Source organism: Simochromis diagramma, unplaced genomic scaffold (assembly GCF_900408965.1).
Source record: "Simochromis diagramma unplaced genomic scaffold, fSimDia1.1 OVJJ01000746.1, whole genome shotgun sequence".
Taxonomy (NCBI): domain Eukaryota; kingdom Metazoa; phylum Chordata; class Actinopteri; order Cichliformes; family Cichlidae; genus Simochromis; species Simochromis diagramma.
The window spans coordinates 698,440-710,863 of record NW_024386757.1 but is presented as its reverse complement, the minus strand read 5'-3'; the positions used below and the strand labels follow the sequence as shown (position 1 = coordinate 710,863).

Below are 12,424 nucleotides of genomic sequence, written 5' to 3'. Positions count from 1 at the left end.
GCATAGCTAAAAAATTAAAGATTAAGTGCACTTGTGTATGCACACCAAAGATCCACACCTGACCTTTGGAAGAAGTATGGGGCGAACTCAGGGATAAAAAAAACTCACTATAACGCCACAAAACCTAAAAAATGTGGAAAAGTACATTCTTAGAGACTTGCGCAATTTCTTTGGGAGTGTCGAATATGTTCAGGTTGCTCTGGAGTTACAGAAATCCACAGCTGTAAAAACCATTGCACATAGCTTGACTGAACATCTGTCAGACGCAAAAAAGAAGCCAAATGGCATAGTCAGGTTTTTCACTGCGTTGGCCAAAGCCATCACCAAGCCATTTAGACGCACAACTTGAAGTGGTGTTTTTTAACATCAACTTAGTATTCATCTTGAAGGGAAAAAAAGTCATCTTTTTCCTTGCAGATGAATACCTAAATACATCAAACATCAAAAATGTCGTCGCAAGAGAGAAATTTGATTATAACTGGATTATAATCCCCCAACCGGTCTCGGCAGATGGCCGCCCGCCTGAGCCTGGTTCTGCCGCAGGTTTCCTCCCATTAAAAGGGTTTTTTTTTTCCTGCCCACTGTTGCCAAGTGCTTGCTCATAGGGGATCATCAGATTCTTTCAATCAGCTTTTCTTATTGGGCCCTGTTTAAATCAAATTGCTCAGCAATTTGAGAATATTTTCCAAATCAATAAAACAAATTCTAAATGTTAACTTGTATTTCTGTCTCTTTTTATTTTCTGATTGTCATTGGATTGTCTTTTAAATGAACATGTACTGTGATTTTAAAATGAAAATGCATTGGTCCTTGTATATAATAAAAATATTGTTTCTTATAAATAAATACTGTTAAATGAATAACTGCTCACTATCAGTTTTCAGGAAATGAATAATGTTGATCATTTTTCTATTAATGGAAAAATGGAAAAGTTCTGCTGACATACGAGCTGTTTATTTAAAAAAAGGACAAAGCCTTATATACCATACATACTATATAAACAACATATATAAACAGATTTTCCAATATAATATTTACCTTTGAGTTGTTGGTGCTTTGTAAATGGAAATCTCCAGAGATGAGAAGATGGAGCAGGTTTGTAGTCCTGGTTCAGTCTGTTCCTGCATTGTGGTCAGACATACAGCAGTGTTAAAGCTGCTGCCTGAGTCCTGAAAAACAAATAATAATGCTACAAATTATTTCTCTTAAAAGATGTAAGCTGTCCAGAGTGCTGCACATGTAACTTTGTGACCATTAACATGAATTCAGATTCGTTTTTTAACCTGAATATTTGAATCAAACTCTGTAAAAATAAAAATAAAAATACAGAGTCGGTGCTAAAAAAAAAAGAATTAATTAGTGGGAAAATTAAACGTAAATTTTAACTTAATCTGCCTGCTCTATCTGCCATTCCCAAACACAAGTTTCACCGTGACTGCAGCTGCCAGTCAAAGAATCAAACATGGGAAAGGAGACCCCTTGAATATAAATGATGAGAACTATTGATAGTTAACGAAAGAATCTTTGGAGAAATTTTTTTTTTTTTTTTTTGATCAAGGTCTTTTTATTGAACAAAGAATTGCTTCCAACAACAATTATGGCAAAATTAACAAACAGTTGTGCCCCCACCCCCCCGAGAAATTTTTATTTTAGTCTTACCCCAGTCCCATCCGCTAACATGGAGGAGGTGGGATTTATGAGCTATACTGCAGCCAGACACCAGGGGGCGATAGAGACGTTTTGGCTTCATTTTTGGGGAGCTGTTGTGTCGTCCATGTTATGAGTTGTATGAAAGGTCAAGTTAGGCGTGCAATCTGATATCAGGTTGTACTTAAGCTCTCAAGGTTACTTTGTTTATAAGTTGTTGATCAAGTAATTTCTTTGTGCGTGACAGAACAGATTCATTTTTAAATAACTCATGACCAAAACTAGCAAAATTTGGCATACACAATGAAGTTGTTTACTAGATGATGTATTTGGTGAAAAAACTGAATATGTGTGGGTAGCCAGTAGTAGCCTCAGTGTGGGTACAAAGTTCTCTCCGTAAGTACAGTGAAATGACATTAAAGAATCATATAGAAATATCACTGTTTCTTCGTGTGTATAGAAAATGTACAGTGATTGTAAAGTAAAACCCAGGGTCAACCCTGAAGTTACCCACATAAGCTTAAAGCCTTTCTTCACAGTATAGAGGCCTATCAAACAGGATTTTTGACTTATCCAGATAACTTCAAAGCTGACCTTGAAGTTATCCAATTTTTGAATAGCGTGACTTTGAAAAATAGACGCTGTTTATTATCTAAACTTGCATGAGTTAAAAACTGACTCCAGTCCACACAATTTAAATTCCATGACTTACATTAATGAACAACAGACCACACTGTAGTGATGGGATTTCCGTCTCTTTTTAGAGAACTGGCTCTTTCGGCTCGACTCAATAAAAAGAGCCGGCTCTTTCGACTCCGAACCGGCTCTTCAGGTTGTTTTGTTGCTTTAATTAATTTATTATTAACAATAATATAAAATTATGCACAAAAGGAATTACTAATGTAAAAAAAAAGAAGTTGTTTTATTTATATATGTTTATATATAAATATAAACCGCATATATTTATATACAAACATATATAAATATATGCGGTGGCCCCTAGAGACAAAGCACGTACCAACTCCAAAACACATTTCTAGCATTAACTGAACTTCCAAAACAGAGCTACCTAGATCACTTAAATGACACAATTGAAAGCATGTGTGTATTGTTTGTGCATTTATACACAAGCACTCATATATATTCAAATAATTTAAAAAAAATGTTCATTTACCTGTTACTATCACACACCAAATCCGGTCTTTGGTACTTGCTGGCTGGTGTAGCCACTAGGTAACAAAGCTCAACACTGCGCCCTAGCATCCTGGCACACTTCTGTTGTATTTTGTACGTGTTTTGAGTTTTTATGTGCTTCTGAGTTTGTACATGTTTTGGAGTTTTTACGTGTTTTGCAGTTTTTACATGTTTTGGAGTTTTTACGTGTTTTGGAGTTTTTACGTGCTTTTTGTCTAGGGGCCACTGTAAATATACTTTTATTTATTCACTCCACATAAAATGTAATAAATAAATCATATAATACAAAAACCAACTATTCACATTTCAACTTTTAACTATTTAAATTTTCAGCTTTTTCCTTTTACAAATTTAAAGTGAAACAACACAAAACACTGGAAACCACAATGCAATTAAATATAAATTACGTCGTTCACGTCAAAGACCCGGCTCTAAGAGCCATTTCGTTCGCGACCGACACATCACTACTCTGTTCGGTTCTCTGTAGTCAAACGCATACGCAGCAGCGTCTCGTTTACCTTGTCCAATCCGAGAGCTACGTGTATCACACGCGGGGTTCGGAGTTCAGAGGTTGCCAACCAGAAAACAAGATGGCTGCAGTCATGATGAGCCATAAGCACTGCTGAGCTCATTTACGCGGATAATATATCAGAATAAAGTGGTCGTGTTCTTGTACTTTATCCGGGGTTTTCCCCCTACACGAAATGCGGACACGAATGGCGCTTATGTATAGTTTGTTATGGCGGCTATTACTGATTCTCGTTCACGTCAACAGAGCGCTCTTCTCTTGGCTCCACGTCCGCATCCAGAGCTGGAAGGGCCGGCTGTGGGAGCGAGCAGCGACCGTCCTGCTGTTGCCGATATCTCTAGTTGGATTTCCAGACTTTCAGAATAATCTGAATCATGGCCCAGATGCTAATGTTAAACCGATAACTGAAAAGCGCACCGGCGGTGGCCGGTCACGGTGTCTGTCTGACGGAAAGTCCCTGAAGAAGATACCGGTCCATATCGGCCTATTGGTTGCGGAAGAAGAGCCCAGTTATCCGGACATAGCAAACGTGGTGGTGTGGTGTATGGCTGTCGGCATATCCTATGTTAGCGTGTATGATAATCACGGTAAGCATGTTACTCCTATCAGCTGAGTTTGCTGCTTGTGCTTTTATACAGTGAAGTTCATAAAATAATAAATCACAGTTTCATCAAAAATAGCTTTAAAGTTGTTGTTTAAAAAAAAAAAAAAAAACTATACACGTAGTTTAGTGTAGTTTGGATATTATTTGGACAAGTTCATCCGATGTGAATGCAATGATTTGCAGATGTCACTGAACCCATATTTTATATCTTTATATCTCTCTCTTACACACACACACACACACACACACACACACACAGATTCTTAAGTGAAAAAAAAAATCATAATTCCAGTCTTAAAGAGTATTAATGCATGTGAGCTTTAAATATTCAGTATTCTTCTGACTCTTAAGTATTTTTTTTATTATTATTAGATGTACATTGTTTCTAATATGCATTTTAAAGATATTGTTTCCAACTTTGAGGCTTTTACTATTACATTGTATTACATTCATTCTCTGTATAAATTTCCCCTTTTCCTTTTCAGATTAGCAATGCCCTGTTTAATTGTTTACATTAAATGCAAATTAAATCTGTCTTTTTTCACCACTTCCAAGTCCTAATTTTGTTTCAACATACTTTCAGCTACAGACACTATTCAAATGTTAAAACAACTGCGCAATATTTAACTATTAAACTTGTATTCATCTTTTCATTTTTTTGGTTGATTCTGTTCATTTGGATGTCACATTTTCAGTAGGAGAAACGTTTCATCACTCATCCAAGTAACTTGACAGTGACAGTGACCTCAGCTGACTGCAGATTTTCACTAACCTTATAAAACGTTATTGTGCAAATGCACTGTTTATAAGATTGGGGAAACATGGATGAGTGACGAAACGTTTCTCTGAGTGAAAACGCTACATCCAAATGAACAGAATCAACTTTTGGGATTCACTTACCTGGATGATTGAGCATGCATCAAGACTTCATTTTGTTACTTTTTTTTCCCCAGTTACAGTTATGTTTCTGCTTTTTAACTTTAAGCGGAGGTTATACTGCAGCTGAGCATTTTAGCCTCAAATTGTTGAAATTATTGTCCCCTTCTCCCTAAATGACAAATCTCGTAAAGCTAAGAGATATTAACGTTTTGACTGAATTAGGGAGAGTGCCTTCTGACTGAAGTTATTTTACATTCCCAAACTACCTCAGTTGGCCCCTTTTGATATGGAGGAGCAGCGGCTCTATTCCATCCCTCTCTAATGACCAAGCTCCTCACCTTAGGGTCTCTCACAGATTGTAGTTTTTGTCATTGCCAAATGATGTAAAGTCTCCACTATGGTGACTGTTTCTTATTTAGCGGTTTTCTACCTGTCCCTCAGTTAAAGCACTTCATACAACATGCCACATTGTGTCTGTCTGATTACTGAATCACACAGACGTAAATACAGTACTTTTATCTAACTTTCACACACATTCAATTTTCAATTCAATTTTATCACAATAGCAGTTGCCTCAAGGCACTTTATATTGTAAGGTAGATCCTTACAATAATACATATAGAGAAAAACCCAACAATCATATGACCCCCTATGAGCAAGCACTTTGGCGACAGTGGGAAGGAAAAGCTCCCTTTTAACAGGAAGAAACCTCCAGCAGAACCAGGCTCAGGGAGGGGTGGCGATCTGCCGCGACCGGTTGGGGTGAGAGAAGGAAGACAGGATAAAAGACATGCTGTGGAAGAGAGCCAGAGATTAAAAACAAGTATGATTCAAGGCAAGGCAAGGCAAATTTATTTGTATAGCACAATTCAACAACAAGGTGATTCAAAGTGCTTTACAGAGACATTAGAAACAAAAACAAATAAAAAGCATGATTTAAAATTGATTAAAACAAGCAAACAAACAAACTAACTAAACACACACATTTCACACCTGTTCGCGCGATCTGAACCCTTATCGTAAGGGGAGCTACCAGTCCTTCTGTGGACGAGCTACTTTCTATTTTAAATTCACTGAATTTAAAATACTCTCTAGACCCAGTCTAGACCCAGCTGGGGAGCTACCCAGAGCTCTAAACCCACTTAACAAACAAACAAACAAACAAAACAGTATATAAAATCAAAACAGATAAAATCAGAGAGGTCTATTAACACATAGTGTGTGAAAAAGGTGACTGAAAAGGAAAACCCAATGCATCATGGGAGTCCCCTAGCAGCCTATGCCTATTGCAGCATAACTAAGGGAGGATTCAGGGTCACCTGATCCAGCCCCAACTATATTCTTTATCTTAAATCTTAAAAGTAGAGATAGTGTCTGTCTCCCGAATCCAAACTGGAAGCTGGTTGCACAGAAGAGGGGCCTGAAAACTGAAGGCTCTGCCTCCCATTCTACTTTTAAATACTCTAGGAACAACATGTAAGCCGGGAGCGTGAGAGTGAAATGCTCTAATGGCAGGATTTTGAATTCAATTCTGGATTTAACAGGGAGCCAGTGAAGGGAAGCCAATACAGGAGAAATATGCTCTCTCTTTCTAGTCCCTGTCAGTACTCTTGCTGCAGCATTTTGGATTAACTGAAGGCTTTTCATGGAGTTTTTAGGACTTCCTGATAATAATGAATTACAGTAGTCCAGGCTAGGAGTAATAAATGCATGAACTAGTTTTTCAGCGTCACTATGAGACAGGATATTTCTAACTTTAGAGATGTTGTGCAAATGGAAGAAAGCAGTCCTACATATTTGTTTAATATGTGCGTTGAAGGACATATCCTGGTCAAAAATGACTCCAAAGTGCCTCACAGTGTTTCTAGAGGCCAAGGTAATGCCATCCAGAGTAAGAATCTGGTTAGATACTAGAGGTGGGAATCACCATACACCCCACGATACGATATTATCACAATACTTAACGCACGATACGATATTATTGCGATTTTTTTTTTAAATATCTGCAATATTCAGATTCTGTACATAAAGGTAAACTTTATCAATATTCATTTTATCTAATATCAAAGTCTCACACTCAGTCTTTCTCTCATTTCAGTCAGTTTTATTGTTGACAAACTGAACGGTTTGTATTACAGTCTAGTTCAACTTAACTGAATGCAACCATCTGGTACAATTATAGCTATTCTGAACTATGCAATTTAAGAAAACTATGCAGCCCATTCAGCAACTGAAGAATTTGAAAGTAAATTAAAACAAAATATAATTTTACATTAAATAAAAAAGTTTTAAACTTAATTAAAATAAAACATGTCTTAAATTAAAATAAGTAAACTGTCATGTTTATTGCTGCCAAAAAAAAGTTAAACACATTTGGACAGTGAAGGAATGTCAGGATTCTTGCTCAGAAAAAGGATCAACATGCTCTGAAGTCAGAGCACAAAAACTTTTTTTGTAACAAAATATCGATTTCTGCTGTCCCTGTATCGATACATTATTAGCAAACAAAATATCACGATACTACACAGTATCGATTTTTTCCCCCACCCCTATTAGATACCATATTTCTAAGATTTTCAGGGCCGAGAACAATAACCTCAGTTTTATCTGAATTAAGAAGCAGAAAGTTAGCGGCCATCCAGGTCTTTATGTCTTTAAGGCATTCCTGCAGTTTAACTAATTGGTGTGTGTTATCTGGCTTCATAGATAGAGCTGTGTGTTATCAGCATAGCAGTGAAAATGTACACTATGTCTTCTGATGATACTGCCTAAGGTAAGCATGTGTAATGTAAACAGAATTGGTCCTAGCACTGAACCCCGTGTAACTCCCTAATTAACCTCACCATGTGAAGAGGACTCTCCATTTACATGAACAAATTGGAGTCTACTAGATAGATATGATACAAACCACTGCAGTGCAGTACCTGTAATACCTACAGCATGTTCTAATTGCTCTAATAGAATATTATGGTCAACAGTATCGAACGCTGCACTGAGGTCTAGCAGTTTCTGTGCTGTGATGAGCTCTGACACCTGACTGAAACTCTTCAAATAAGCCATTCCTCTGCAGATGATCTGTTAGCTGTTTGACAACTACTCTTTCAAGGATTTTTGATATGAAAGGAAGGTTGGAGATTGGCCTATAATTAGCTAAGACGGCTGGGTCTAGAGATGCTTTTTAAGTAAAGGTTTAACTACAGCCAGCTTGAAGGCCTGTGGTACATAGCCGATTATTAGAGATAGGTTGATCATATTTAAATTTAAACACATGTAGATGAATGCATTAGGGGATTCAGTATTTTGCACATTGATACCTGGTTTCTCCAATCTATCTATTGACCTTCCAAGTGGTAGACCACGCACCCTACTGACTGAGCCACAGTTGCCCCTAATTTTGGATTTATTTGCTTTGTTTTAAAGAAAATAGATTCTATCAATCCAAAAGTCATGTTTCTTCACAATTACTTTTTCTGTCTTAGGTCTACTTGGTGAAGTGAATTAACTCTGATTTTGATCAACCTGAACTGAATGATGTGCTTTTCCTCAACCCAGGTGTTTTTCAGAAGAACAACTCTCGTCTACTCGAGGAAATAAAAAGGCAGCAACAGGATCTGCTGGGTGTTGATGGATCTATGCACAGTGTGGAGTTCCTGAGCAGTGGTAGTGACCAACACCAGCACAATGGTAAGAACCTGGCATGATATCTTTGATTTTAAGTTCATACAATTACAGACTCGGATGTACTTGGAAGCTTTTTACCAACAAGAACTTTTAAACTTGTAATACCAACATTTTGATTAGTAACTGCATTTTAATTGTATATTTCCAGATCAATGTTTTTCTTGTAATTAAATTCTGTGACTGTTACATATAAGTAGTTACATTCCAAAATTTCTGTGTCCACTTGTTGGAAGTGCCCACAACCTCATTTGTTTTCTGTATTGTTCTTCATTAGGTTAGATGGAATCCACTTATAAAACTTCAGACCCTTACACCCTTTACCTTGGAGAGCCCCAAAGCCCCCGGTACTGGGGGCAAAGGGGTTAAACTGCAGTTTAACGTCAATTCTTTGATGCAAATATCAACATGTTTGATATCCATAGAAACCTCAGAATCTCAGCTAAATGCTAATATAAACCATTTCTACAACCACCGAACACAGAAAAATAAATAAATAAAAGAAAGACAATTAAATGAGTAGTTACGTAATTGTGCAAAAACACACACCTGAGCCACTTACTCTCAAGTTCAAACTTTTCATGTAATGTATGTACAGGCTGAACTTTTTGTCCTCACACAGTGTCAAGAAAAAAAAAATGAAGTCAATGTTAAACCATGATGAGCTGGTCCTGAAGTTTCGAATTAAGACAATAAAATAATGGAAATTTTGCGTTCATCAGATTCTCTACAGATAGTAGTAGCAGGTAAAATTTCATGGGGCAGTTTCAGCTGTTCTTGGTAAAGTTGCTGTCACATCTGAGGAAGAGAAATAATTTCAGACACCCAGTTGACCAGTCATGTTTTGAGCTATGAGTCCACTGGTCTGGCTGGTCAGAGCTTTTTATTCAGACTTGGATTGGTAATAAATGCCACAAATTCATCCAGTGAAATTACATGGTCGGTGTGAATGGTTACATTAAGAATAGGTGAGTCAGAAAGTGTCAGTTCATTTCATCGTAGTATTTATCCACATATTTTAGTTTTCTTTAAGTAGTTCCTTTGTGGAAAAAAATTATTAGTCAACGAAATGAACATAGATGGTAACATAAATAAATAATGTCACTAATTGGCTTGTTCCACTGAGGTAATGTCTGACTGAAGCCGAAGCATCATTATATTGACCCAGCAGTTTCTCAGTTTACCCAACAATATGTTTCCCAGGTGTAATCCTAAAATCCCCGAATCCATACTTCACCAGTGTGCTCCAGTAGTCTACATCAGGTGTGCAAGTGAGGTTACAGTATTAAAAAAATATATATATATATACAAAGTTGAACATTTGGGGGTGTATTTGCAGAAGAATACCATTAGTAGTCATATTTAATTTAATGTGTTTTTATGTGTCCTTTGTTGCAGTTGTGTCCTGCAGGCCCACAGTGAGGGTGCTGTCTCCTGACGATGGGAAGCAGAGCATTGTCCATGTAGCACAGCAGCTCTGCCGCTCTGTGGAAAACAAGGAAAGGAGCTTCAAAGACATTAATGTTTCCATGCTAGACCTGCTTCTCAGAGGTAGCACTGTATGCCTGTGTGCATGTGTAAAGATACTTTGATGTTTTTCAGAACACACTTGAGAGATTGTTGCTCACCAACCTGGGAACACCTTGGTAGCCCTTAATAAAGCTAGAGGGGGTTACTGAAGCTGCGTGTGCTTATTAAGAAAGAGTCTTAGAAGGCTTCTTTTCCCTAATCATTAGAAGTGTGTCATGGAGTTCATTAACTCATTACTGTTGAAAGCAAAAGAATATCAAGATCCAGTGGATGTGTGTACTGTGTGTTTTAAAAGTAATTAAGACGTGTCTTAATTAAGTATTTTATTCTGTCTTTATCCACTCACTCCCAGCTGGTTACGCAAATGGCCGTCCCTCCCTGAGCCTGATTCTGCTGGAGGTTTCTTAATATTAAAAATGGTTTTTTTCTTTCCCACTGTTGCCAAAGCGCTTGCTCATGGGGGGGGGGTGTATATGATTGTTGGCATTTTTGGTTTTCTTTATTTATTATTGCATTGCATTATTCTAGGGCCACCTTACAATATAAGTGCCGTGAGGCAACTGTTGTTGGTGCTGTATAAATAAAACTGAATAGAATTGAATCATTATTGGACAGCTTAAAGAGGGAGCGTAACCTGTAGAGGATCCAGGTTAGCTGGGCCATGTCATGGGATTGTACTTTTACATGCAAGAGATGGACATGACATTGAAGTGCTGTAAAATGTTTCTCCTGAGCATTTTTTCCCCACTGTTGAACCTCTTGGGTTAAGAGGCCTAGGAAAAGTGTCGTATGGATATGTCCAAAAAAATACTAAGAGGAGAAAAGTGAATGTGTGCCATGTAATTTATGAGTGTTGGAAAGAACAAAGAAGCACAGATGTAGCAGTCAAAATGTCTTTTTGTTATTTGACACAAAATAATATCCAAAAACCATTAAGCTATTTTAAGAAATAAATCATCTTGTAACAGAGGTATTACACAACATATTGCCATAGTAGAATTCCAGTCCACTGGTTAGGCTTCTGTATTTAATTAGACTATCCAATGCCACAGTTCAGCCAATTGGAGACAAATAAATGCAAAACAAACAACCTCTAGAAAATCAATTTAACTTAAATAATGACTCAAGTTTTCTAAAATTCCAGGGATTGGACACATTTATGGCACCAAAAATGACCATAACTGTGGAGAAGTGTATTATCCAGTGAGAGTGGATGTATATTACCTAAATTTTCTTTAACCTGTGTGGCTGTGGATCTCGGGTGACAGCTACACGACTACTGCTGAATGGGAGCCACTCTCAGATTTGAGTTCATTCTATAGTCAGAACATGCAGATTCTCAGTAAATAGGAGAAAAAAGATTGTCTTGATTACATGTTCGCTTTCTTTGTGCTTGTTTCAGAATCAAAGAATATTCCAGACCCTGAGTTGGTGGTGAAGTTTGGTCCTGTGAACAGCACACTGGGCTTCCTCCCCTGGCACATCAGGCTCACAGAGTTCATGTAAGCTTCTTTACGTCTCAGAATTTGCATGTTTCGATGGACCACTTTTAATAATGACAATAAAGTATGAAAGTTTGTTTGAATTTTGAAATTGATGTCATTAACTGAATTCACTTTGAAGCGCACTATGTTCAATGCGTAACCTACTCTGTGCCCTCAGCTCCCTGCCATCCCACAGAAATATCTCGTATGAGGACTTGTTGGGTGCCCTGCAGCGGTACGGGGCTTGTCAGCAGCGGCTCGGACAGTGATATTAAATACACAAGTGTGGGCTTTACACAGCCAGGACATCCTGGACAGGTAATGACTACCGTCCCTCATTACTCGTCGGCTCAGCTATGCCCATCTGCTGGACCTCTAATACAACAAGACATTTCAAATATATGGAAACCAGGAAACATAGCCAGCCAATCTTTACCACCAGCTTGTCTTCTAATGAATTCACATTCCAGGACTCATGGAACATGCTCGGTAAAACAAGAAAAAATGGCACTGACGTAAGACTGTCTCCACAGACTCGGTGGTCCTAACACCCTTGTTTGTTTCATTCTTTCTCCAGCTGTCATTTACTGCTGATGGAAAAATTGCCTTCACATAGACTATAAAGAAAAAACAAATCTTTGTGTGCAAGCTGCATCACAAGGAAATATAGCAGCAGTTTAGGGGCATGCAGCACAGGAGCTGAACAGCAGAGTGGCTAATGTGTAAATATGAGAAATTCCTGTAGCTCTGTTTGTCTCTGTGGCCTCCAGCTTGCAGTCATGTTCATGTGTAGTGTTGTTTCATGCACATACAGACGGTTGTTCAACATTGTTTTTGGTCTGAAATAAAGAAATGCACTGTGTGTATTTGAGTGTGTTT

General features: G+C 37.7%; 1 protein-coding gene across 1 annotated transcript; it reads left to right on the top strand.

Annotated features, from left to right (window-relative positions):
* The first annotated feature begins 3,425 nt into the window (after window positions 1-3,425).
* Window positions 3,426-12,411, top strand: nus1 (NUS1 dehydrodolichyl diphosphate synthase subunit). Its single transcript, XM_040026870.1, has 5 exons — window positions 3,426-3,957; window positions 8,406-8,537; window positions 9,930-10,082; window positions 11,464-11,563; window positions 11,724-12,411. The coding sequence occupies exons 1-5, from the start codon at window positions 3,546-3,548 to the stop codon at window positions 11,812-11,814; spliced, it is 888 nt and encodes a 295-aa protein (XP_039882804.1). The 5' UTR covers window positions 3,426-3,545; the 3' UTR covers window positions 11,815-12,411.
* Window positions 12,412-12,424: the final 13 nt, after the last annotated feature.